Genomic DNA, 25,569 nt, shown 5'->3' with positions numbered 1-25,569 from the left:
GCTGGGTACCTCAAACCCTGCTCTGGGTACAGCTGGGAGCTCATCCTGCCCTGCCCCACATCCCACGGGGAGCAGCGCTCCTCTCCGTGTTCGGGCCGGGTCTGCCGTGTCCTCAGAGCCCTGCCGTGTCCCTGCCGTGTCCCCTCAGCCCTGCCGTGTCCCTGCCATGTCCTCAGAGCCCTGCTGTGTCCCTGCCGTGTCCTCAGAGCCCTGCTGTGTCCCTGCCGTGTCCCTGCCGTGTCCTCAGAGCCCTGCCGTGTCCCTGCCGTGTCCCTGCCGTGTCCTCAGAGCCCTGCTGTGTCCCTGCCGTGTCCCCTCAGCCCTGCCGTGTCCCGGGTGCCAGCCCTGGGCTGTGCCAGCCTGCAAACAGATCTCGCTGTGCAGGCACCGCCAGGGCGCCGCCGGAGCCCGCAGCCCCGGGCAGCCTCACCTGGGCCCGGGGCTCAGCCCCGCTCTGCTGCCACTGGGTCACATTGCGGTGACAATGACACCGTGCTGAGCACAGACCCGCTCCAGGCTGGGCCGGGGCAGTCAGGCTGCTCCAGGAGGGGCCGGCCCTGCCCAGGCTGCGGCCCGAGCTGGCAGCGGGCTCTGAGCAAAAGCAGATGTGGGAGATGCTGCGGGCGGGAGGCGCTGCCAGGGGCACAAACACCGCGCCTGGAACGGGGAGTCCTTGGAGGCACTGCTGGTGTCCCGGGGCGATGCTGTTTGTTGGGAGCTGTGAGCATCCAGGCTCTCCCTTCCCTACCTCCCTGCGCGGCAGCAGCGCCGGGACTGTCGCTGTCTGGGACGGCTGGCAGCACAGCAGGGGCTGTGCCAGGCCCGGGGCCGCTGCCAGGGGCGGTGCCAGGCTCTCAGACTCATCCCCGGGCAGCCCGACCGGCTTAGAGGGGACCGCGCCCAGGGCAGGGCTGAGCCCGGGGAGCGCCGGGGGAGCGAGCGGCGCACGGGGACAGCTCTGTCACCGCGGGACCGCTCCGCCAAAGAGGAAGTTGTCTCGAAAGAACTCGGCGCTTCCCCTTCTGCCCCCCACGCTTTGAAGCGGCTGCCGAGCCCGGGAGCCGCCGGGGCTCCGCCGCCACCCGCGCCCCCTGCCCGGTGTCCCCCGCGGGACCCCGCTGTGCCCCCCGCGCCAGCCCGAGGGGGGACTGCGGCTCCCTGCGCCCCCCGAGCCCGGCCTGAGGAAGGTAAGAGCCCCGGAGGGCGCGGTGCCCCGGCTCCGGCCGTGGGGAACGCTGTGGCTCAGCCTCCGCCATGCCCCGCTGCGCTCGGGGCTGCTCTGGCACTGCCGAGGGCTTTGTCTGGGGACTGGCACCAGTGCGGGGTGTTTGGGGACTGGCACCAGTGCGGGGTGTTTGGGGACTGGCAGCACCACTGGGTGTTTGGGGACTGGCAGCACCACCTGGTGTTTGGGGACTGGCACCAGCGCTGGGTGTTTGGGGACTGGCACCAGCGCTGGGTGTTTGGGACTGGCACCAGCGCTGGGTGTCTGGGGACTGGCAGCACCACTGGGTGTTTGGGGACTGGCACCAGCGCTGGGTGTTTGGGGACTGGCACCAGCGCTGGGTGTTTGGGACTGGCACCAGCGCTGGGTGTCTGGGGACTGGCACCAGTGCTGGGTGTTTGGGGACTGGCACCAGTGCTGGGTGTTTGGGACTGGCACCAGTGCTGGGTGTTTGGGGACTGGCACCAGGGCTGGGTGTTTGGGACTGGCACCAGTGCTGGGTGTTTGGGACTGGCACCAGTGCTGGGTGGTGTTTGGGACTGGCACCAGTGCTGGGTGTTTGGGGACTGGCACCAGCGCTGGATGCCAGGGCTGACAGAGCCTGGAGGGCAAGGCTGGGGCAGAGCCATTCCTTTCCTCGGGAAGGACGAGGGGAGGGAGCCGCGGTGCTGCGGGAGATGAGGGCGGTGCTGCTGGAGGAACAGGAGTGCCAGCTGCCCTGCATCCTGCCGGCCACGGGCTGGCCCTGGAGCCTGTCCCGGCCAGGAGCGCGGGGTCTTTGCTGCCCCTGGCCCGGAGCGGGCACCGGGCGAGTTTGGTTTGGGGCCGCTGCTCCGGCCCCGGGACAGCCCCGCACGGCCCGGCTGGGTGAGTGTGTGTGTGCATAAGTGTATCAGTGTGTCACTGAGTGTGTCAGTGTGTCAGTGTGTCAGTGTGTCAGTGTGTCACTGAGTGTGTCAGTGTGTCAGTGTGTCAGTGTGTCAGTGTGTCAGTGTGTCACTGAGTGTGTCAGTGTGTCACTGAATGTGTCAGTGTGTCAGTGTGTCAGTGAGTGTGTGAGCTCCGCCCCATGCCGGGGCTGCTGCGGTGCCAGCCCGCGCTGCTCAGCTTTGTTGTGTTCTGCAGCCAGGGACAGTCACCCGCGCAGTGCCACCCCCGGGCTCCTGTGCCCGCTGCCCGTGCCCGGGGGCTGTACCGGCGGTGCTGGCACGGCCGGGCTGATGCCCATGCTGGCACTGGCTGCGTGCGCAGTCCCGTGGCTGCCCTGGCCTTGGCCCGGCGCCTCGGCTGTCCCCTGGGGCCGAGCAGCGGTGACAGGGCAATAAAGAGCGATGGCAGCGGCGATAACGAGCAGAGAGCGCGGCCCCGTGCAGAAAGGAAGCAAAAATCTGCAGGCTCGGGCCGAGCTGCGAACAAACTCACGGGAGCCAACTGCAGGACGCAGGGCTTTGTGCTCCTGCCCTGAGTGCTCCCCTCGGCGTCCCCGGGCTGCTCAGAGCCAGCTCCCCATCACCATTCACCTGCTCGGGATGCTGCTCCCTCCCTCGGGAGCTCTGCAAGCAGGGAGATGCTCAGGGTCTGTGCTCCCCAGGGTGCCAAGAGAGCCCCCCGGGCCGGGCACACGGGGCTGGGTGCCACACACAGCCTGAGGGGTCACTCTGGCCACCCTCCTCCTGCCACCCCAGGTGGTTCCTCCGTGCCCTCCCCAGGTCACCCCCACCGTGGTCACCTGAGGGCAGCTGCCAGCAGGGGCTGGGCAATGGAGAGGGCAGTGCTGTGACCCTGCACGGAGCCGGGCCCTGGGGCACGGCACAGAGATGTGTCCCAGTGCTGGTGACAGTCCTGTCCAAGGGAGGGAATGGCTCTGGAGGGAGGCAGGGACCAGCTGTGCCACCCACAGCCCCTCCCAGCTGGGCCACCTTGGGTACCCTGAGCCCTCCCTGCTCTTATTCCCCCTCAGGTGCTTGCCTGGGCTGTTTGTGAGCACAGTCCTGGCAGTGGCTCTCAGATCACACCTATTTTTTCCCTGTGATTGTTTTTCCAAAGTGGACTCCGGGGATGGAAAGAGATGCTAAATCTAAAAAGCTGCTGTTTCCGGAAAACTCTTTCCTTTCCTTAGGAAGAATGAAATGTGACGTTGGCAAGGAAGTCTCCAAACAGTCGGTGGTGTCCAGGAAGCTGCTGGACTTCCACAGCTGCAGCAAAGGCTGGGGGCTCTGCAGAGCTGATGGGCGCTCGCTGCAGGGCCAGTGAAGGCGTTTCACCCCTGAACTGGCCCCGGGGGCCGGGCGTGCTCCCCCCTGCACGGGCAGGACCCCCCTGGCAGGGCCGAGCCTTCCCCCAGCAGCCAGCAGGCAAATGGAGCCTCAAGGAGATGCTGGAAAGCTGAGTCTGGGCTCCAGATTCTCTTCCTTGGCAGTGAGAGCCCCAGGGAGAGCATCTGCCTCCATCTCCAAGCCGGTGGGAGCAGAGCCCTGCCAGGGCTGCAGTTAAATCTGGAAATGAGAGCACGAGGGGCTCAGGCTGGGCCCCAGTGCCCCAGTGTGGCACTGCCAGCTCTCCTGCAGCTCTGTCCACTCCAGCAGAGAGCCCAAAGGGGCCAGGAAGGGGCCAGGGCATCTTTCTGTGGGGTTTGGGTCTCGTAGCCAAAGTTTTGCCCAGTTCTTGTTTGAACTGGGAGCAGCTGAGGGAAGGGAGAGGAGCAGCCCCTGCCCTGGCTGTTTATCCTTGGCCAGGGGAGCCTGGAGCTGCTGCTGCCTGCAGAGCCAGGGGACTGGAGGAGGGAGAGCTGCCTTGTCCTGCTCTCCTACTGGCTGTGCAGCTGGGCTGGGGCTCGGCTGCACGGACAGACAGACAGGCTTTGAGAGGAGGGGACAAACGGGACACAGCATCAGCCTCTGCCCGGGTCCCCTGCAGCTCCAGGGCTGAGAGTGTGAGGGGTGTGAGGAATGTAAGGGGTTAAGGGACAAGGGGTATAGGGGATTAAGGGACCAGGGATGATGCAGGAGCCGTTTCTCAGCGTTCAGGAGCTGCCAGCTGCAGTTTGGGGCAGTCCAGAGGATGCAATGTCAGATTCCCAGCACGGCTTGGGGGACACGGCCCTTCAGCTGCCACATCCCCTCCTGCTCCCATCCCATCCCATCCCATCCCATCCCATCCCATCCCATCCCATCCCATCCCATCCCATCCCATCCCATCCCACCCCGCTCCAGCCGTGCCGGCTCCCGCAGTCAGCCCGGCCTGGGCGGGTACCGGGGGCCGTGCCCGGCTCTGCTGCCGCTCTCAGCGCCCCAGCCTCGCCGCAGGAGCGCGGGAGGGCGGCACGGGGGGCGGGCCGGGGCTGTCCCCAGGCCAGCTGCCGTGCCGTGACGCCACCGAGCCCATGTGGGTCCGTCCGGTCGGGCTGAGCGCTGCCCGCGGCTCCCGCAGGACGCGCCGGCGCTGGAGCCGCTGCCGATGGAACCGGTGCGATCCCCCCGGGCTGGGGCAGAGCCGCTCCCGCTGCCGATGGTACCGGCGTGATCCCCCCTCGCTGGGGCCGGGGCGGGGCGCAGGGCTGAGCTGGGCCGGGAGGAGGCTGAGCTGGGCTCAAAGGGGCTGAGCTGGGAGGGGGATGAGCTGGGCCGGGAGGGGGATGAGCTGGGCTCAAAGGGGCTGAGCTGGGCCGGGAGGAGGCTGAGCTGGGCCGGGAGGGGGCTGAGCTGGGCTCAAAGGGGCTGAGCTGGGCCGGGAGGGGCTGAGCTGGGAGGGGGATGAGCTGGGCCGGGAGGGGGCTGAGCTGGGCTCAAAGGGGCTGAGCTGGGCCGGGAGGGGCTGAGCTGGGCTCAAAGGGGCTGAGCTGGGAGGGGGATGAGCTGGGCTGGGAGGGGGATGAGCTGGGCTGGGAGGGGCTGAGCTGGGCCGGGAGGGGGCTGAGCTGGGCCGGGAGGGAGCTGAGCTGGGCCGGGAGGGGGCTGAGCCGGGCTCAGAAGGGGCTGAGGTGGGCTCAGAAGGGGCTGAGGTGGGGTGGCAGAGCCGCTCTGTGCCCGTGCGAGGCGCGGCTTTCTCTGTCCCTGCCCCGGAGCTCACAAACAGCCCCGGGGTGAAAGCTCGGCGTGCCCGGGCGGTGAGTTTGTAACCGAACACGGGCTGCAGGAGGCGTGGGGAGGAGCCTTGGGAGCGGATAAACAGAACGGGAGAGAGCTCGGGGATGTGCTCCGCGTCCTGCTGGGGCTGCGCTGGCCCCGGGCAGCGGGACAGGGACCAGCCCGGCTCCAGGTGTGGCATTTGGGGTGTGCCGGGAGCAGGGAGAGGATCCCGGACATGCTGGAGCTTCCCGGGGAGCCTCGTTACTGCCAGCCCAGCTCTCACCACCCGAGGGTTTGGGGCTGGGTTTTCTTCCGTGGCTATTTCTGCCTCTCTTCAGCTATTTCTGTGCCTCTCTATTTCTGTGTTTCACCTGGCCGGGGGTGGTTGGCGTTCAGTGATTTCCGAGTGCTCATAGGCGGTGGCACAGAGCAGGAGGGGTTTGGGGAGCCAGCCCCACACCTCCGGGGGCAGCCCGAGTCCCCGCGATGGGGCTGCAGTGACGGCCCTGCATGGGCACGTCCCCATCCCTCAGGGGGATTCCAGTCCCACCCCGAGGGCTCTCCAGGGCTGAGCTCCAGCCCCTGCCATGGCTGGAGATGTCCCTCTGTGGGGTCGGGGCTGTGCTCTCCTGCAGGATGAGCCCAGGGCTGGGTGGGTGTGGATCCTCCTCCCTGGAGGACACGGAGCAGCCCGGCCTGGGCTCTGTGCGGGGACCGATGGCCCCGCAGGGACAGTGACCTGCTGGCTGTCCCTGCTGCTGCCCAGGACCCCCCCGACACACCCAAAGGGCACCAGGGCGATGTTTGAGCTGTGGAACCCAGCTGGTGACAGCGCCTTTGGTGCTCGTGATCTGCCCAAGAGAAGGGAGAGGGAACTGGGGAGGGGTGTCCCCAGCACTGGGGGTGGTGTCCCAAACACTCGGGATGATGTCCCCAGCATTCAGGGTGATGTCCCCAGCACTGGGGGGGTGATGTCCCCAGTGCTCGAGATGGTGTCCCCAGCATTCAGGGTGGTGTCCCCAGTGCTTGAGATGATGTCCCCAGCATTCAGGGTGGTGTCCCCAGCATTCAGGGTGGCGTCCTCAGTGTTCCCCCCTGCCTGTAAGGATTAGGGAAGGGACAACCCTGGAGGGAGGTGACAATTTCCTTGTGCACACCTGGACCCGAGCTGGGGATCCCTGCTTAGGAGGAAGGAGCTTCAGAGGGATGAGCAGGGGGAGGATGGAGAGGAGCAGAGGCTGGAGGATCCCAGAGTGGGACAGAGCCTCCCCTGGGATTAGCGGGGCTGGGATGGGGCACTGGTACAAACAGCTCTGACCTTGGCCCCCCGGCTGCTGCCCTGCAGAGGAGGGGCTGAGGAGGCTTTGGGGGGTGCTCAGCACCCCGTGCTCAGCCAGGTCCCGCTCTGCTGTCTCCTGCAGTTTGGAGCAGGAGGGTTCCCTTTAACCCTGCAATTCCCTTTAACCCGTGAATTTATCTGCCAGGGTCCAGGGAGAGCTGCACTTTCACTGCCAAGTCCTGCATTTTTAAGAACAGAGCCACGTGTTCCCCAAAACTGCCCCAAACTCTTGGGGAAGGCAGTTTTGGTGTCATTTTGGATTTTTGTCCTATGAATCTCAGAATTATTGAAACCTGAAGGGAGAATTGTGACGACTCTTCTTGCCCGTCCTTTTTCATTTTTTTCCCTGCAAAGGGAATAAAATCCAGCTGATGCCACGGGTATTTTAGGAATTGCAGGGAGGAAGCAGAGATTTGCAGCTCTGCAAAGAAGTGGGATGAATGCAGAGAAGGCTCTGCTCTTGCTGAGCTGGCAGACAGCAAAACACCCAGGGATGGGATGAGCTGTGCCTCGTGCCTGCTGCAGGGATGAGGGGCACAGAGGGCACAGAGCCCTCCTGGGGTGGGCCAGGGAACCTTCCCAGCCTTCCTGGAGCACGGAGGGGCTCCAGGGAAAGGGGCTGAGTCCAGCAGGGGCTGGGACCGGAGCAGGGTCCATCCCCAGAAATGGGGGCAGCTCCTGTTGCTGGGGTCAGGGATCCTCTCAGGAGGGTTTGGCACACAGAGGGGCTGCCTGCAGCGGGGCTCTGGTGCCCAGCACCATTCCTGTGGGCTGGCATCATCCCTGCTGCCCTGCTGGGCCTGGGATGGGCACAGCAGGGCTGAGGGGCTGTGCCCCCACCCTGGGGAGCACAGCAGGCAGAGAACATCCAGGGAAAAGGGGGAATTTCTGTTCATTTGGGTTCCTGTGCTGCTCAGAAACATTCCCAGGGAAAAGGGGAATTTCTGCTCCTCTGGGTTCCTGTGCTGGTTGGGAACATCCCCATGAAAAAGGGGGAATTTCTGCTCCTCTGGGTTCCTGTGCTGCTCAGAAACATTCCCAGGGAAAAGGGGAATTTCTGCTCCTCTGGGTTCCTGTGCTGGTTGGGAACATCCCCATGAAAAAGGGGGAATTTCTGCTCATTTGGGTTCCTGTGCTGCTCAGAAACATTCCCAGGGAAAAGGGGGAATTTCTGCTCATTTGTGTTCCTGTGCTGCTCAGAAACATTCCCAGGGAAAAGGGGGAATTTCTGCTCATTTGGGTTCCTGTGCTGGTCAGGAACATCCCCATGAAAAGGGGAAGTTCTGCTCCTTTGGGTTCCTGTGCTGCTCCTGGCCAGGGGGAAGCAGTGGCTGGAGCTGGCAGGACCCTGCCTGACCCCAGTGCTCCTCAGAGCCTCTTCCTGTGCCTGTCCTCTCATCCCCCTCTCCCACGACTCCTGCCTGTCCCCCTGGGCATCGTGACTGTCCTGAGCCTGCTGGGGACCTGTTCTGTCTCTTTATGTTGGATTTTCCCGGGAGACCCGAGCACTGGGAGCAAGCCGTGCCCTGTGCCTCAGCCTCAGCGGCTCTCTGCTGCCAGGGAGCCAAGGGAGCCCTTTGGAGCAGGCAGGAGAAGCGGGAAGCGGAGTTTCTCGGGCTCACGTTGCCCTTTGCTAAATTTGGAAGCTGTGGGAGGCCGGCAGCGCCCGCCCCCGCAGCGCCGGGAGGATGCGGATGTGGGGAGCCACCGACACCTTCGGCCGCACTCCGCGAGCGGCTGCTTCCTCCGGCAGCGAGCGCCGAGAGCAGCCGGGGCAGCGAGGGGGTGGCCGGGCTCCGGGGGGCTCCGGGGGGCTCCCAGCTCCGGGGGGCTCCGAGCCCTGGGGGTCTGACAGCTCCAGGGATCTCCCAGCTCCGGGGAGCGCCGAGCTTCGGGGGGCTCCGAGCTCCGGGGGTGTCCGGGCTCCGGGGGGCTCCGAGCTCCGGGGAGCGCCGAACTTCGGGGAGCGCCGAGCTTCGGGGGGCTCCGAGCTCTAGGGATCTCCCAGCTCCGGGGGTCTGACGAGCTCCGGGGGTGTCCGAGCTCCGGGGTCTCACAGCTCTGGGGGTCTCAAAGCTCTGGGGTCTCACAGCTCCGGGGGTGTCCGAGCCCCGGGGTCTCACAGCTCTGGGGGTCTCACAGCTCCAAGGTCTCACAGCTCTGGGGTGTCCGAGCCCCGGGGTCTCACAGCTCCGGGGTCTCACAGCTCCAAGGTCTCACAGCTCCGGGGTGTCCGGGCTCCAGGGGTGTGCGAGCTCTGGCGGTGTGCGAACTCCGGGGGTCTCCCAAGCTTCGGGGTTCTCCGAGCTCCGGGGGGCTCCGAGCTCACCCAGCAGCAGCTCCAGCCCCGGGACTGGCAGCGGCGGCAGCTCCGAGCTGGGGATTCTGCCCCAAACACCGCCCGTGCTCCCCCGGGCTCTGTCCTGGTCCCAGGGGATCCCAGGGGGTCCCAGGGGGTCCCAGGGAGTCCCGGAGCCTTCGTGCTCCCCCCGCTCACCCTGAGCCCGCCTGTTCCCTTCCCTGCAGGGCCATGCCCCAGCGCCGTGAGCAGCCCCGCGCTGGTGCCCCAGGAGCTGCAGCCCGGCCCGGCCATGGACAGCTCAGGTGGGTGATGCTGAGCCCCGGGGCAATTCCCCCTCACCCACCCCTTACACCCCCCGCCCTCTGTTCGAACACCTGGGCGCTGCCCAAGGCGCTGCCAGGTGCTGCTGGAAGGTGGGAAATGGGCACAGAGCAGTGCAGAGGCAGCCAAAAGCTTTGCTGGGTCTGGGGCACTCACAGCTGGCAAAACATTTGAGTTTTAAAGCAGTTTATTTTATAGTAGTGTATTTTATTTTTTTAAATTATTTTTATTTTATAGTAGTATTTTTTATTTTATGGTAGTATATTTTATTATTTTTTTTATTTCATAGTACTATATTTTATTATTATTATTCTTTTTAATTTTATAGAAGTAGATTTTATTATTACTTTTTATTTTATAGTAGTATTTTTTATTTTATGTTAGTATATTTTATTATTTTTTATTTCATAGTACTGTATTTTATTATTATTATTATTTTTTATTTTACAGTAGTAGATTTTATTATTACTTCTTATTTTATAGTAGTAGATTTTATTATTACTTTTTATTTTATAGTAGTATATGTTATAGTAGTATATTTTATTATTTTTATTAATTTTTATTATTTTTCATTTTATAGTAGTATTTTTTAAAATTTTATAGTAGTATATTTTACTCTTATTTTGTGTGTGTGTATTTCAGTCCATTTCCCCCACGTTTCATTTTCACGCTGTTTCAGAGGTGCTGTTGGTCTCCCAGGGTCAGGATGTCAATGCTGAAAGGTTTTATTCCATTTCCAAGCCGCTGCTCTTTGTTGCTGGGTTTATTTTTTGCTGTTTTTAGATCAAAGTGCCTCTTGTTTGTGCTGGGTCAAGCTCTTTGCTCTGCCCTGTGAGGGACCCTCAGCGCTGGGGCTGCTTTGATGAGGAGGAGAGGCCAGGACTGAGAGCGGTGCTCAGGAAAAGCCTCCCCTGGCAGTTACAAACACACACAAAGGAAAAGAGCAGCACATTTCAAACAGCCCTTTGAGGCAGAATTCCCAATAAATGGGAGAGGGACATCAGGAGCTTCCCAAAATCCCTGAGGGGAAACCAAGGGTGAGGAAAGAGGAGTTTCTGAGACGTTTCTCCAATGACACCTCCTAAAGGAGACAAAGGCCGTGTCCTGAGGAGGTTTTGGTGCTGCGGCAGGGATGGGGCTCCCTGTGCACACACAGACCCTCAGCAGGGCAGCACTGCTGGCCCTGAGCCTGGGGCTGTTCCCTACCGCAGCTCCAAAGCCATTCCCAGAGGCACCTGTGCGGGAAAGGCAGCAGAACCTGGATCCAAAGGGGAATTTCTGAACAGTTCACACTTATCTGTGAGCCAAAACTGAGATTTCAGCCAAATGTTTAGCTCTCTTTGCTTAGAGACACAGCTGAGGGATCTAACATAGAGCCTGTAGGCATTTGGGGTATCAAGTTTAGCACAGCCAGCCTAGCTGGGAGCTGCAGGCTGGGCCTGTGCTTGCTCACAAAAAGGGATGAAGAAGTCAGTTATTTCATTAGCCACATGTACGAGGCAGTGATACCATCTTTAAGGGGATATAATGAAGAGAAAGCTCAGCTTTTTATCCTCTGCAAACCTGTAAAGAGGAGCAGGCTGCCAGGAGAAGCTCAGGTGTCGCTGTCCCCTGCAGAGCTGGAGTCGGACATCCTGCGGCGGGTGCGGGCGCTGCTGCGGGAGCTGGACGGGCACCACCCCTCCTGCCAGAGCGACCGAGGTGAGCGACTGCCCCTGCCCGGGCACCGCGGGCACCGCCTGCCCCGGCCCCTCCTGCCCGGGCACCGCCCGCCCCGGCCCCTCCTGCCCGGGCACCGCCCGCCCCGGCCCCTCCTGCCCCGGCCCCTCCTGCCCCGGCCCCGCCCGCCCCGGCCCCGCTCCTCCCGCTGCCCGCGGGGGCCTGGGGACTGACTCCGCTCATCCGCCCTGCCGAGCCCTCTGCGGGAGGGGACAGATCCTTCACCAGCTGCACCCGTGCCCCAGCAGCGTCTGTCACCCTGTGTCACCCTGTGTGACACCCCTGCACAGCCCCAGCATTGTCACCCTGTGTGACTGTCACCCCTACACAGCCCCAGCCTTGTCATCCTGTGTGATTGTCACCCCTGCACAGCCCCAGCATTGTCACCCTGTGTCACCCTGTGTGACACCCTGTGCAGCCCCAGCATTGTCACCCTGTGTGACACCCTGTGCAGCCCCAGCATTGTCACCCTGGGTCACTGTCACCCCTGCAGAGTCCCACCCCTGCTGTCCCTCCTCAGGAATGCTGCGCTGGACCCTGCACAAGAGAATGGACCAGAACCCCAGAACCAGCTGTGTCCTGGTCAGCATCCTGGTGAAGGAGCTGGAGAGGGTGAGTGCCACCCCTGGAAGGGGACAGTGCAACCCAGGCAGGGGACAGTGCCACCCAGGGAGGGGACAGTGCCACCCAGGGAGGGGACAGTGCCACCCTGGGAGGGGACAGTGCCACCCCCGGGAGAGGACAGTGCCACCCTGGGAGGGGACAGTGCCACCCAGGGAGGGGACAGTGCCACCCCCGGGAGGGGACAGTGCCACCCAGAGAGGGGACAGTGCCACAAAGGGAGGGGACAGTGCCACCCAGGGAGGGGACAGTGGCACCCAGGGAGCCTGGCCCCCGCTGGGGGCTCTGGGGCTGCTCTGCCCAGCGCAGGGTCCTGCCAGGGGCTGACTGTGCCTGCCCTGCCTCTGCTCCCACAGGCAGAGCGAGGGGACCTGCGGCACTACATCATCCCCCTGCTGCACACGCTGATGTACACCTTGATCCAGGTGAGGCAGCACCGGGGCACGGCGGCCGGGGCAGCACCCGGGGGACATCAGCGCACAGGAGAGGCCACCGGAGCCACTCAGAACCTGGAGCAGCCGCTCAGAGGCAGCAGAGCCCCGGGACAGCCCCAGGTGGGCTCAGATGGGCATCTCCCATGTCCCTGTGGCACACGGAGTGCCAGCTCCTGCCACCTGAGCCCTTTGCTGGGGGCCTTTCAGTGCCTGGCAAAGCAAAGGCGTGCCCAGGCTCCAGTGGGCATTCCTGGAGGCTCCCAAACCCCTGCAGGGCCTGATTCTGCACCATGTTCTACATTTAAATCAGAGTGAATTCAGTGCAGTGAATTTGGTGCCCTCCCAGCCTGGGGGCTGTGTTGGGGCAGATTCAGGGGTCACTGCCTGTCACCTCCCTGTCACCTCCCTGTGCCCCTGCAGGCTCCCTGCATCCCTGACGAGCTCTGTGCCAGGGTTTATGACTTCTGCAAGAGGCTGCTGACCCTGCCCAAGCCCTTCTGCACCATCGGGCTGGACTATGCCAGCAGGCTGCAGCTGGAGAGGGCAGCCCCAGGTAAGGGGGGCTGGCAGGAGCTGATCAGCTCTAAGGCAGCGCCGTGGGCACTGAGGTGTCAGAGGGGCTGCAGGGAACAGCCCCGTGCAGGAAGCAAGCCCAAGGACACCTGATTTCTTTTTGCTCCGTGTTCTTTTTCTCTGTTCTCATTGAAGTTCCTCCAGTTCCAGTTTTCTGTAACAGGAGCCTTTCAAACAATCCTTTAGAGCAGAGCGAGGTGCAGACACCCTGTGATGGGGAGGGAAGCAGGGGAATCCTGCTGGGGAATTTTGGTGCCATTCTGGGGAGCCTCAGCCCTCCCCAGCAGCCCAAGCTCTGCTCCCCAGCGCTGCTTTGGCTCCAAGGGGGACCCCTGAGTGTCCCCTCTGTGTCCCTGAGCTTGGGGGCAGGGGTGGCTCAGGGTGCACAGAGGGCATCTCCAGCAGGGCTCCCCTGGGGCAGCACGGGGGTCCCAGGGCATTGTCCCTGAGCCAGGCCAGGGATGGAGCCCCAGCCTTGGGCAGGGCAGGGCAGGGCAGGGCCTCTCTCCTGACCCAGAGACCCCTGGAGCTCCTCAGATGTCCCCAGACACCATCCCCACGTGGCCCTGGGGACAGAGCTCTCCCTCCTGCCTGCTCCTAATGCCCCAAACAAAGGAAGGGAAACACAGGAAATCACCCGGAACAGACGGGGGTTTCTTTTTCTGGAGCCCGGGCTATCTTTGTCCTGGGCTGTTTTTAGCTCTGGCCCAGCTCTTGGCTGTTTAAGCTGAGCTCAGCGGGTGTTCCCCGCCTTGGCAGAGCCTCCTCAGGCTGCAGAGCCGGGAGCAGCCCGGGCTGGCTGCCCCGAGGGCTGTGCTGCTCCTACCGGCCGTGTTTGTCCTTGGCAGGGACCCTGTACCAGAGGACGGTCATCTCCGAGCAGAGCCTGCCCAGCGCCGCCTTCCCCTGCCAGGACAGGTGAGTGCTGCCCCGGAGGGGCTGTACTGTCATTTTACTGTCATTTTACTGTCATTTCACTGTCATTTTGGGGTCTCTCAGGGAAACCCGTCCTTTCCCAGCACTCTTGGTAGGAGCAGACAGCCTGGGGCTGAGCCTCGTGGCCTTGGGGACACCACGGGGTGACACCCAGTACCTCACCGGGATTGCACGGGGAGGGCACATTCTGGTGTGTCCCAATTATTTTGGGAGGCAGGGAGCTGCCCTCGCGGGGCACACAGGGTGGAGAAGGGGAACAGCAACAATGGAAAAAGTGAGACGGGAGCTGCTCCTGCCAGCCCCGGGGGCTCTGGTGTGAGGCTGCATCTCCCCCTTTCCCTCGCAGGATTTTCATCTTCGCTGACCCCGAGCTGCTGCCCGAAGCCATCTGCAGGGCTCTGGCCATGGACACCCAGGCTGCCCAGGTGTCCCAGAGCCCGCGGGGCTGCATGAGCTGCGTGGTCACCCACGCCCTGCAGGCGGCCCTGGGGGACACCTGCGACACCGCCGGCCTCAGGGCCCGCCTCCAGGTACTGCAGCAGCTCCTCCCCTGCTCCCCCTGCTCCCGCTCTGCACAGCCTGGAGGAGCAAAAGGTGCTTTGGGAAGTGGAGAAACCCCCCCAGCTCCCCAGTGCTGCGGCCCCAGAGCTGGGCTGGGCTGAGCTCAGACACCCTTCGGATGGAAAACAGCAGAGCCAGAGGGGGAACCTTCGGTCTCAGTGCTGGTTTTGCCCAGCAAAGCTGGGACAGAGCCTCTTGTCAGCTCCTCTGGGAGCCGCTGGGCACTGCAGGAACCTCTCAGGGGAAAGGTTTCAGCCAGTTTTCTCCAAACCCTCCTGGAAGGAGCTGTGGGGCTGCAGTGGCACAAATGTCTGCCTCAGTCACTTGGCAGGGGCTCCCGGCAATCCCCACTCCAAGGCCACCCTCATGTGCCTGCTGTCCCCATGGCCCGAGGGTCACCCCAAGTGCCAGCACTGCCGGGGATGCCCCAGGTGCCCTTCAGCTGCCAAGCTGCCCCCAAAGGAGCTGTGAGCAGCCAGCACAGCCAGCGTCTGCTGGGGACAGGAGGACATTGGTGTCCCCTGGGAATCCCTTTCTGCAGGACCCATTTGCTCTCCCTGCAGGAATCCCTTTCTGCAGGACCCATTTGCTGTCCCTGCCCCTCCCGCTGCCCTGGCCGTGGATCATTCCCCGTTTCCAGGCGCTCACAGCCCCTGTCCCGCAGGCCCTGCCCCCGGGGGATGTGGAGCACTGGTTCCAGCAGGTGGTGGCGGCCGTGGAGGGCAGCGAGGGGGGCTCGGACCGGGGCCAGCGCACGGTGCAGCTGGAGAGGATCTACCACAGCCTCCTGGGCTCCTCGCCCAAAGGTGAGCCCAGGCAGGCATTCCCATGGCACAGGGAGCCCTGGTATCCTCCTGTGTCCCTGTGTCACTCCTGCCCTTGGCCCAGTTCCCCCCTTCCATTTCTCCCTCCCAGCAGTGCTGCAGACACCTGGGCATGGCTCGGTTTGTGAGAGCAGGGGCTGCACAGCCTCACATCTGGCCTCACCCAGGAGCTCTGGGCAGGGAGAGCCCCAGGGCTGCCCCAGCCAGCGCTCAGTGCTGGGGCTCGTGCTCCTGTGTGGGGAAACGCTCCAAGCGCCCTTGTTTTCCCAGGGAATGCTCCCCAGGAAGGGCTGCAGGGCACCCCTCTGCCCAGCCCCAACATCAGCTTCCACCTGTGGACAGAAGATGAGCAGCTCTGTGAGTGCCCCAGGGCTGGGGGCGCTGGGGGGGTCTGAGCCTGGGGGTCCTGTCCCAGAGGGGTCACTGAGCCCTGACCCTTGGGCAGGGAGTTTGGGCACCACTGTCCCAGGGCCAAGCTCATGGAGATGGGCGCTGACTGCCCCAGGCCTCCTTCCTGGTGAGGAGGAGGGGGAAGGAGCTGGGGCTGCAGCAGGACGTGCCCAGAGCACCTGTGGGTGCCCCTGGCAGTGCCCAAGGCCAGGCTGGGTGGAGCTGTGAGCAGCCTGCTCTGGTGGAAGGTGTCCCTGCCATGGCAGGGTTGGGAATGAGGATGATCCTCAAGGTCCCCCCCAACCCGAACCACTCTGAGGTTCTGGGGCTGGAGCAGCACCAAGCTCTCTCGGTGGGCACTGGGGCTGAGGACTGGCTGCCCTCGGAGCCCTCAGCTCTGCGGGTTCCCTGAGGGGAGAGCAGCTGGGGCAGGACCGGGCTGAGCCCCTCTGTGCCCCTGTCCCCGCTCAGGCTCTCAGGGAAGGAGCTGGGGCTGTTCCTGCTCTCAGCTCAGGGCTCCCCAGGGGGAAGGCAGCTGGGGCAGGAGCAGGCGGTGTCCCTGTCCCCGCTCAGGCGCTCCGTGCCCGCAGGGAAGGAGCTGGTGCTGTTCCTGCGGCCGCTGTCGCAGAGCTGCGAGCCCGAGGGCCTGGGGCAGGAGCTGGAGCCCATGGAGATGCCGGACTCGCTGCCGGGCTGCGGCTGCTGCGGCCAGAGCCGCTTCTCGGTGCTGTCCACGGACAGCGGCATCGAGCGGGACCTGCCCGCGCCGGAGGAGCCCTGCGAGCGCTCCCGGCTGCACAGGAAGGGCGGCATCAAGAAGAAGCCGTCGCCGCTGGACAGCGTGGCCCTGCTGCAGGCTGGCGGCGGGAAGGCCCCCGGGAAGGCCCTCGGGAGGGCGGGGATGGCCCCCGAGCCCCCGGCCCCGCTGCAGAGGCTGCACAGCGCCCGCGTGGTGCTGCTGGGGGACGATCGCATCCTGGGCCGCCTGGCACAAGCCTTCCACTCGCTCAGGTACCTGCGGCCGGCCGGGCTCGGGGGGACGGAGCACAGCGGGGCTGTGGGAGCAGCCGGATGTTTTCCTGGTAGAAATCCAGCTGGGGCTGGGGCTGGGGCTGGGGCTGGGGGCGGGCTCGGATCCCGTGCTCGGCTCCCAAACGCACCCGACTGTCCCCGGCGGCTCTCATGGCCCGAGTGATGCACACAGCCTGTCCTCCCCTCTGTCCGGGGGCTTGGTTAAACGAACAACAAACGAGACAGTGGAAAAATCCCACAAAGAAGCTGTTTCCCAGCTGGTTCCCCCGGGTGGGGTGGATGACAGTGTGGGCAGCCTGGGAGCAGAGCTGAGTGCACAGGGACACCAGGACCTGACAAAAACTCCTCCCCATCACCTCCCCTTGCTTGATTTGGGAGCCCAGGGCACATCCCGGGAAAGGAGGCAGCGAGGGGGGCAGGTGGCAGAGCAGAGGCCGTGTCCTGGCACTGCCCTGCCCTCTGCCCCTGCCCTCGGGACGTCTCCGCTCGCGTTTCAGGAAGCGGGAGGCCCGCCGAGTGTTCCTGACGCCCAGGCTGGACCTGCAGTTCTACCACATCCCCGTGGTGCCGGCACAGCCCCAGCCCTCGGCTGCTGTGAGTGCCGGGGGTGGGAGATGGGGAGAGCTGGGGATCGGGAATTCCTGCCGGTCTGGGGCATGGGATCGGGAATTCCTGTCTGTCTGGGGGATGGGATCGGGAATTCCTGTCTGTCTGGGGGATGGGATCGGGAATTCCTGCTGGTCTGGGGCATGGGATCGGGAATTTCTGTCTGTCCGGGGGATGGGATCGGGAATTCCTGTCTGTCTGGGGGATGGGATCGGGAATTTCTGTCTGTCTGGGGGATGGGATCGGGAATTCCTGTCTGTCTGGGGCATGGGATCGGGAATTCCTGCCGGTCTGGGGGATGGGATCGGGAATTCCTGTCTGTCTGGGGCATGGGATCGGGAATTCCTGTCTGTCTGGGGGATGGGATCCGGAATTCCTGTCTGTCCAGGGGATGGGATCAGGAATTCCTGCCAGTCCGGGGGATGGGGAGAGCAGGGGAACGGGAATTCCTGCCAGTCCGGGGAATGGGGAGAGCCATCTCTGAGTGTGAGCCAAGTGTGGGCCAAGTCCCAGAGGAGTTGGATTTAGGGCTGGAATTGGCTGGGAGGGGCTCTCCAGGGTTTTCTCCTCACGTTTTGCTCAATACAAGCCCAGGCAAAGCAAATATTCCCCGGCTGTGGCTGTGAGCTGCATTTCCCTGCAGGAGCACGCTGGCCCCGAGGAGCTGTGCGAGGTGGCCGGGTACCTGGGCAGGGCTGACCCCTGGTACGAGAGCAACATCAACACCCTGTGCCACATGATCCCCAAGCTGGCCACCATGGTAGGAGGAAAACCTTCCCATGTCCCAAAAACACCTGCAGCCCCTGGGGAGGGCTCTGTGCCCTGCAGGGCTCTCCATCCCAGGCAGAGATTTCCCTCCAAACCCTTCCCAGGCTGAGATTTCCCTCCAAACTCTCCCCAAGCCCTGCAGGGCTCTCTATCCCAGGCAGAGATTTCCCTCCAAACCCTTCCCAGGCTCTGCAGGGCTCTCCAGCCCCAGACATTTCCCCTCCAAACCCTCCCCAGGCCCTGCAGGGCTCTCCAGCCAAGACAGAGATTTCCCCTGCCAACCCTCCCCAGGAGGTGTCCGTGTCTGACACTGCCCCAGCCCACAAAAGCCATTTGCTGTGGTGGGGTTTTTTGACCAGGGGACAGGAAATGGCAGATTTCAAGAAAGAAAACTTGTGCTGAAATCCCCCCAGCTGTCATTTCCTGGCACTTTGAGCCACCACTGCCTGCCCACACAGAAAGGGCTGCGAGGGGGGCTCAGCTCCTGCTCCCTGTGAGTGGCGAGGCCAGAGGACAGCTCATCCCTCCCTCGGTGCCCAGGAAGGTGTGAGGCCTCGTGACAGGGTTTCTGAGAAGAGGCAGGGGCTGAGCCAGCCTGTGGTTTGTCCCCCAGCCCAGCAGGGCCCTGGTGACCGACCTGTTCCTCACCGACGTCATCGCCTACTATGCCCGCATGGGCACGCAGCCCGTCTGCTTCCAGGTGCACTCTGTCAAGGTGGGTGGCACAGCTGGCACAGCTGGCACAGCCCTGCAGGGGCGGGCAGAGCTGGGCAGAGCCAGAGGGGGCTCCCAGCAGATCCCAGCCCATGATCCTGGAGCTCAGCTGAGCCAGTGCCCCTGGCAGGGCTATTTGGGGATCCCAGCCCAGCACAGGGAGCCTTGAAATCCCCGTCAGGGTCGGGGGTGTCCTGCCCTGCCGGGCTCAGGGTGCTCAGGAGCCCTGTTCCTGCTGCTCTGGGTGCTGGGAGCGAGCAGGGCTCTGCTGGGCAGGTACCAGAACCCCCTGTCCCTGCAGGGGCTTTGCAGGGCTTCCTGCAGCGCCCTTTGCTGGATTTCCTGCCAGCTTTGCTCTGGGGCGCTATCACAGCCAGGGCTGGCATTCGATAGGAGAGCAAAGAAGGGCTAAATTCGGGCATACAACATTAACCCTTCCCTCCCTGCTCCTCTGGCAGCCCCTCCAAAGCTCAGGCTGATGCACAGAGCTCTTTTTAATCTGCTCACAGCCACTGTGGCACCTATTGCAGAGTGGCTGGGACAGGATCTCCAGGACCTGCTCTGCACATCCTGCCCAATTCAGGCCCGTGAAAAGGAAATAATCCCCAGGGCTGGGGTGAGCTGCCCATTGCGGTTGGGTCAGAGAGGAACAGCGTCCCCTGAAGCTCAGCAGCAGCTCAGCCTGGCCGGGAGAATGGGAGTGACTCATCTCCGAGGGCACAGTGACATCCAGTGGCCGGGGACAGTGCCCGTGGCCGGGCTGGCCAGGTCCCCGCGTTCTGGCAAGGCTCCCACCCTCCTGGAGCTCAGGAAACGGAGCCAGGGCAGCTCCCCCGGCCCACAGGAACCCTGCGTGCCATGGCCAGCCCCCAGCCCCCGGGGCTGCTCTGGAGAGGCTGTCCAGGGCACAAACCTCGTGTGACACCTCGGGGTGACGGAGGAGATCCTCAGGGCTGTTCCCATCAGGGCTGTTCCTGTCAGGGCTGTTCCTGTCAGGGCTGTGTCTCCCAGGGCTGTGTCTCACAGGGCTGTGTCTCTCAGGGCTGTTCCTGTCAGGGCTGTGTCTCTCAGTGCCGTTCCTGTCAGGGCTGTGTCTCTCAGGGCTGTTCCTCTCAGAGCTGTGTCTCCCAGGGCTGTGAATCTCAGGGCTGTCCCTCTCTTCCAGGTGCTGTTCCTCTCAGGGCTGTTCCTCTCAGGGCTGTGACTCTCAGGGCTGTTCCTCTCAGGGCTGTGACTCTCAGGGCTGTTCCTCTCAGGGCTGTTCCTCTCAGGGCTGTGACTCTCAGGGCTGTTCCTCTCAGGGCTGTTCCTCCCAGGGCTGTGTCTCTCAGGGCTGTGTCTCCCAGGGCTGTGTCTCTCAGAGCTGTGTCTCCCAGAGCTGATCCTCTCAGGGCTGTTCCTCCCAGGGCTGTGTCTCTCAGGGCTGTTTCTCTCAGGGCTGTGACTCTTAGGGCTGTCCCTCCCAGGGCTGTCCCTCTCTTCCAGGTGCTGTTCCAGGACCCAGCCCAGGACCCAGCTGAGGACGTGTTCCTGACGGAGCTGCTGACGCAGGTGCAGGACAGCCCCTCTCCCAGAGGTGTGTGTGTCCCAGCAGCCCGGACAGGGCTCCTGCCATGCCCAGGTGCCCCCTCAGCCTGCAGAGCTCCAGGCCATGGGCAGCACTCCTTGTTCCTGGCCAGACCTCCCTGACCACCTCCCCGTCCCTGCTGTCCCAGGAGACCAGGCTGATGTGGGCCCTGCTGGCTCCTGGCCCAGCCAGGGTTTGCAGTCTGAGCCTGTGGTCGGCTCCAGGACACTCGGGAGCTGAACCTGAGCCCTGAGGTAGTGGAGGAAACAAGCTGAGCCTCACAGCCAGATGTTTCCTGGTAGAAATCCAGCTCCTCGAGCTGCCAGGGCTGGAGCAGGAGCGCTTGGAGGCTGCTCCAGCAGTGCCACCCAGATCCTCTGTCAGTGCACTCTGGTGCCCATCCAGGGGACATTTGTCACTGAGGCTGGCACAGAGCCTGCAGTGGGTCTGTCCCACTGGCACAGGGCCCCAGCTGCCAAGAGAGGGACAGAAGGGACAAAGCGTGACAGGAGGCCATGGTGGGACACTGGGGGGCTCAGCCCTGGGGGGATCCCTCTCTGCTGAGCACAGACAGGTGGGAGGAGGGAGATTCAACCCCACCTGGTTCCCTCCTGGCAGAGCTGAGCACGACCAAGAGGAAAAGCACCCTGGATGGGCCTGGCATGGACCTCACAGTGACCTACAGGAGGGTGAGTGGGGCTCCTGCACCCCCAGTCTCTGCTCCAGCAGGGCACAGATCCCCTAAAAGGGCATTGACCTCCCTCTTCCCTCTGGAATTGCTGTCCAGGCAAGGACAGGGGCTGTGCTCAACCTGTTAGCTCCCCTGTGCTTGTGACAAGCTGTGCCCAGCCCTGCCAGGGCACTGCCAGGGCACTGCCAGGGCATTGTCAGGGCACTGCCAGGGCATTGATTGCCAGGACACTGCCAGGGCACTGCCAGAGTATTTCCAGGACACTGCCAGGGCATTGATTGCCAGGGCACTGCCAGGGTATTTCCAGGGCACTGCCAGGGCATCGATTGCCAGGGCACTGCCAGGGCACTGCCAGCACTCTCCCCTTCCCGCAGGTTGTGCTCAGCGAGCGGCAGAAGGAGCTGGCGCTGTCCCTGCGCTCCTCGGGCCTGCTGATGAAAGCCATCCCTGCTGAGGAGGCTGCAGGTGGGTTCTTCCTGCTTCCTGGGGTTCCTGGTGCTCAGAGCAGTGGATCTGCCCACGGCCCTTGGTGCCAGCTGTGTCTGGGCTCTGGGGGTGGGACCAGTGACAGGAATATCGGTGTCCCCACCGTCTGGTTGGGGTTTGCTCAGGGATGACGTGCCTGAGGCTCAGACAGGACTCCAGCATCTTCCCTCTGCTCCAGCCGTCCTCTTCCAGCTGCCCCATAGCACAGCCTGTGAGCTTTCCACCCTGGGCACGATCCCACACAATTCCTGTGCCCTTGGAGCCTGCTGGAGCCCTGTGTGTCCATAGTGCACCCAAATGTGGGGCAGGGTCCCCAGAGCTGAGCTGAGGCTGTGCCATGGCCCCAGCCCAACCTCTGCTTCTGTCCCAGGCCCGGGCTGCCTCACTGTGACCATCACTGAAATCATCAGGACCAGCAACTTGGCAGGACGCTCATTCTCAGTGAGTACCCGTGGGATCCTCAGGGCCAAAATCCCCTCAACAGCAGGGAAAGGGGCAACCCTGTGGGGAGGAGGGGGATTTGGGGCCACCCTGTAATTATTTTCTGTGGAAAAGTCTGGATGTTTGAGCCAAAGCCCCAGATCCCTCACTGCTGGTCACTCTGATCCCTGCTGGTCACTCTCATCCCTGCTGGTCACTCTGATCCCTGCTGGTCACTCTGATCTCTGCTGGTCACTCTGATCCCTGCTGGTCAGTGCCATCCCTGCTGGTCACTCTGATCCCTGCTGGTCAGTGCCATCCCTGCTGGTCAGTGCCATCCCTGCTGGTCACTCTGATCCCTGCTGGTCACTCTGATCCCTGCTGGTCAGTGCCATCCCTGCTGGTCAGTGCCATCCCTGCTGGTCACTCTGATCCCTGCTGGTCACTCTGATCCCTGCTGGTCACTCTCATCCCTGCTGGTCACTGCCATCCCTGCTGGTCACTCTGATCCCTGCTGGTCACTCTGATCCCTGCTGGTCAGTGCCATCCCTGCTGGTCACTCTGATCCATGCTGGTCAGTGCCATCCCTGCTGGTCACTCTGATCCCTGCTGGTCACTCTGATCCATGCTGGTCACTCTGATCCATGCTGGTCACTCTGATCCCTGCTGGTCAGTGCCATCCCTGCTGGTCAGTGCCATCCCTGCTGGTCACTCTGATCCCTGCTGGTCAGTGCCATCCCTGCTGGTCAGTGCCATCCCTGCTGGTCACTGCCCTCCCTGCTGGTCACTCTGATCCCTGCTGGTCACTCTGATCCCTGCTGGTCACTGCCCTCCCTGCTGGTCACTCTCATCCCTGCTGGTCACTCTCATCCCTGCTGGTCAGTGCCATCCCTGCTGGTCACTCTGATCCATGCTGGTCACTCTGATCCCTGCTGGTCACTCTGATCCCTGCTGGTCACTCTCATCCCTGCTGGTCACTGCCATCCCTGCTGGTCACTCTGATCCCTGCTGGTCACTCTGATCCCTGCTGGTCAGTGCCATCCCTGCTGGTCACTCTGATCCATGCTGGTCAGTGCCATCCCTGCTGGTCACTCTGATCCATGCTGGTCACTCTGATCCCTGCTGGTCAGTGCCATCCCTGCTGGTCAGTGCCATCCCTGCTGGTCACTCTGATCCCTGCTGGTCAGTGCCATCCCTGCTGGTCAGTGCCATCCCTGCTGGTCACTGCCCTCCCTGCTGGTCACTCTGATCCCTGCTGGTCACTCTGATCCCTGCTGGTCACTGCCCTCCCTGCTGGTCACTCTCATCCCTGCTGGTCACTCTCATCCCTGCTGGTCAGTGCCAGGTTCTGAATACAGAGAAAGGATTCTCTTTGTGTCACATCTGAGGTTAAAGAGGAAATCCAGAGCAATGTCATTTTCTGTCCCACCCAGCACACAGCCCAGGCAGGGGAGGGACGCCCTCACAGGCCCTCCTTGCTCTCCCCACGCAGGCTGTGGCACACAGGTTCAGAACTCGCAGCATCAAGGTCAGGAGCGCAGAGCAGAGACCCTTCACAGTGCGGCTGGACAAGGACAGCAGGAGAACCTACAGGGACGTGATCGGGTGAGAATCCTGCTCTGCACATCCCCTGCCTCCCCCCTGCCAGGGAGCCCCGATCCCCATCCCTGACAAACCCCCACTCCTTCTGCAGGGACAGCAGGGACACGAAGGCTCCCCTACATTTGTGTTTTGGAGATGGTGTGGGGAATAAGATTGTTCTTTACACAAAAGGCGCTGTCCTTGAGGCAGGAGAAAAGCAGGCACCTCCAGGGGCAAGCAGAGTTAGATCTCCTGAGCTATGAAGGCATCAGGGTGCTGATGCTCTCTGCCCTGACTGCATCCCTGCCCGGGCTGTCCAGCAGGGGCAGGTGGGGAGAGCACCCAGCCCTGTGGGCATGGCCGGGGCCGGTGTGCCCGGGGAGCTGCAGGGCCGGGGGATATGCTGAGGGTTCAAGGTCCAGCCAACACAAACTGTGAATTCCTGAGTCTCACTGGGCTCAGGAGCTCGGGGTTCTGTCAAACACTGACACCCAGCAGCTGATCTCTGTGGTCAGACCCAGCTGCAGAAAGCACAATTGCAGCTGTGGCTGGCAGGGGGAGAGCTGGGCTTTGCTCAGAGCTCACATCGGAACGTGCCACAGGAAATGTGCTCTGTGCCCTTCCAGCCTGGAGGTGTCTCCCTGCCTCGAGCCCAGCTACTGCCTGCAGAAGACGAGGACCACGAAATGCAGCCCCGAGGAAACAGAAGACGTGGGGCTGGTGAAATACCTGCCCAAGTCTCTGCTGCTGCCCATCAACACTTTCGCAGGAGTCATCCCGTGAAGGAGATGGGAAAAGGTGCTGGGAGCTACGACCTGGGGCCAGCACAGAGCACGCGGGGAGAGAAAACTCTCTGAAAGCCACCAGTGGGGACTTTACATGGCAATGGTGGGGACAGCAGAGGAGGATGGGCTCAGAGGGCACAGCCCTGCCCTGTGACAGTGTGACAGTGTGACAGTGTGACAGTGTGACAATGGCCCCATGCCTCTGCCAAGGGCCCAGCCCTGCCCTGTGACAGTGTGACAGTGTGACAATGGGCCCATGCCCCTGCCAAGGGCACAGCCCTGCCCTGTGACAGTGTGACAGTGTGACAGTGTGACAGTGTGACAATGGCCCCATGCCCCTGCCAAGGGCACAGCCCTGCCCTGTGACAGTGTGACAGTGTGACAGTGTGACAGTGTGACAGTGTGACAATGGCCCCATGCCTCTGCCAAGGGCCCAGCCCTGCCCTGTGACAGTGTGACAGTGTGACAGTGTGACAGTGTGACAATGGGCCCATGCCCCTGCCAAGGGCACAGCCCTGCCCTGTGACAGTGTGACAGTGTGACAGTGTGACAGTGTGACAATGGCCCCATGCCCCTGCCAAGGGCACAGCCCTGCTCTGTGACAGTGTGACAGTGTGACAGTGTGACAGTGTGACAATTGCTGACAGCCCCTGCCAAGGGCACAGCCCTGCCCTGGACAGTGTGACAGTTGCTGACAGCCCCTGCCAAGGGCACAGCCATGCTCCAGGACTGAGCTTTTGCCTTTTGCCCAGGCCAGGGAAAAGCTTTGAGCTCTCCATTCAGGAAGAACAAGGCAGGTCCGTGGAGGTGGCACTGCCACCCGGGGAGCCCAGGGCAGCTGGCAGCAGCAATGTTCCTTTTGGAGGTGTCTCACAGCCCAGCAGGGCTCAGGTTTTCACCTCACCAGCCAAACGCTGTTGGTGCTCCCCTGTGCCAGCCTGGGGCAGCAAACATTGTGCCCCTGAAGGAAGCTGGGGAGCAGCAGGAGCTCTCAGGCACCTCAGGAAACCCCTGCATGAGCAGCTGCTGGTTTTGGGATCGTGTGGGCCTTAAGGGGGACCCCTCTGCACCCCTCTGCCTCTTCAGGGCTTCCCTGTGGGGTTTGCACACACAAAGAAAAGGCTCAGAAAGCCAAAAGGCTTGGAGCTGGGCTGGGGTGTGGGCTGGAGTGCAGAGTTTGTTCTGTACAGCTGTAAACTATGTAGATGGATGATAAATTATTTGTATAGGTGTCATGGATGACTTGTACCGGAGGGTGCAGTCCTTTTAGTGCCGATGGAAAGAAATGGTGACAAAGCCAAGCTGAAGCTGCCCTTGGTGGTTGTTGTGTGTTTGCACGTGGCTGGGATGCTCAGGAGCTCCACCTGAACTGAGGCTCGGTTCTTCCCTGTGCAGTGAGCCCCGAACAGATTGTCCAGAGAGGAGCATCCCTCACCGGGGCTATTCCACCCGCAGTCCCGTTCCCTGGGGCTCCCGTCCGTGTCCCCCGCGCCCCGGCGGGCCGGGAGGAGGGCGGGCCCCGGGCCGTCCCCTCCGAGCCCAGCGGAACCGCGGCCGCCGCTCCCCGGCCTGTGCGGGGCGCTGGGGCCAGATGAGCGCGGCGGCCG

The 25,569-nt window shown here is 62.9% G+C and overlaps 1 protein-coding gene across 8 annotated transcripts; it reads left to right on the top strand.

Moving 5' to 3' along the window:
• Nucleotides 1-1,021: 1,021 nt before the first annotated feature.
• PIK3R6 (phosphoinositide-3-kinase regulatory subunit 6) lies at nt 1,022-25,269 on the top strand. 8 transcript variants are annotated; one of them, XM_071452903.1, is made up of 20 exons: nt 1,022-1,187; nt 9,158-9,235; nt 10,872-10,955; nt 11,467-11,585; nt 11,951-12,148; nt 12,449-12,581; nt 13,450-13,519; nt 13,884-14,067; nt 14,763-14,904; nt 15,193-15,279; nt 15,903-16,323; nt 16,842-16,938; nt 17,594-17,710; nt 18,332-18,433; nt 19,918-20,008; nt 20,618-20,688; nt 21,065-21,155; nt 21,547-21,617; nt 23,089-23,201; nt 23,804-25,269. In XM_071452903.1, exons 2-20 carry the CDS (start codon nt 9,223-9,225, stop codon nt 23,958-23,960), a joined length of 2,361 nt encoding a protein of 786 aa, XP_071309004.1. In that variant the 5' UTR covers nt 1,022-1,187; nt 9,158-9,222; the 3' UTR covers nt 23,961-25,269. The 8 variants fall into 8 exon arrangements, with proteins under 8 accessions (XP_071309004.1, XP_071308999.1, XP_071308998.1 ...); XM_071452902.1 differs by lacking the exon at nt 1,022-1,187 and adding an exon at nt 4,596-4,735 and having other exon boundaries at nt 11,494-11,585; nt 11,951-12,019; XM_071452896.1 differs by lacking the exon at nt 1,022-1,187 and adding an exon at nt 4,596-4,735 and having other exon boundaries at nt 11,494-11,585.
• The last annotated feature ends 300 nt before the right edge of the window (nt 25,270-25,569 follow it).

Source organism: Agelaius tricolor, unplaced genomic scaffold, assembly GCF_023055355.1.
Source record: "Agelaius tricolor isolate 1412-34295 unplaced genomic scaffold, bAgeTri1.0.p SCAF_35, whole genome shotgun sequence".
Taxonomy (NCBI): Eukaryota; Metazoa; Chordata; class Aves; order Passeriformes; family Icteridae; genus Agelaius; species Agelaius tricolor.
The sequence above is the reverse complement of the archived record's forward strand: the minus strand, read 5'-3'. Positions and strand labels throughout refer to the sequence as shown.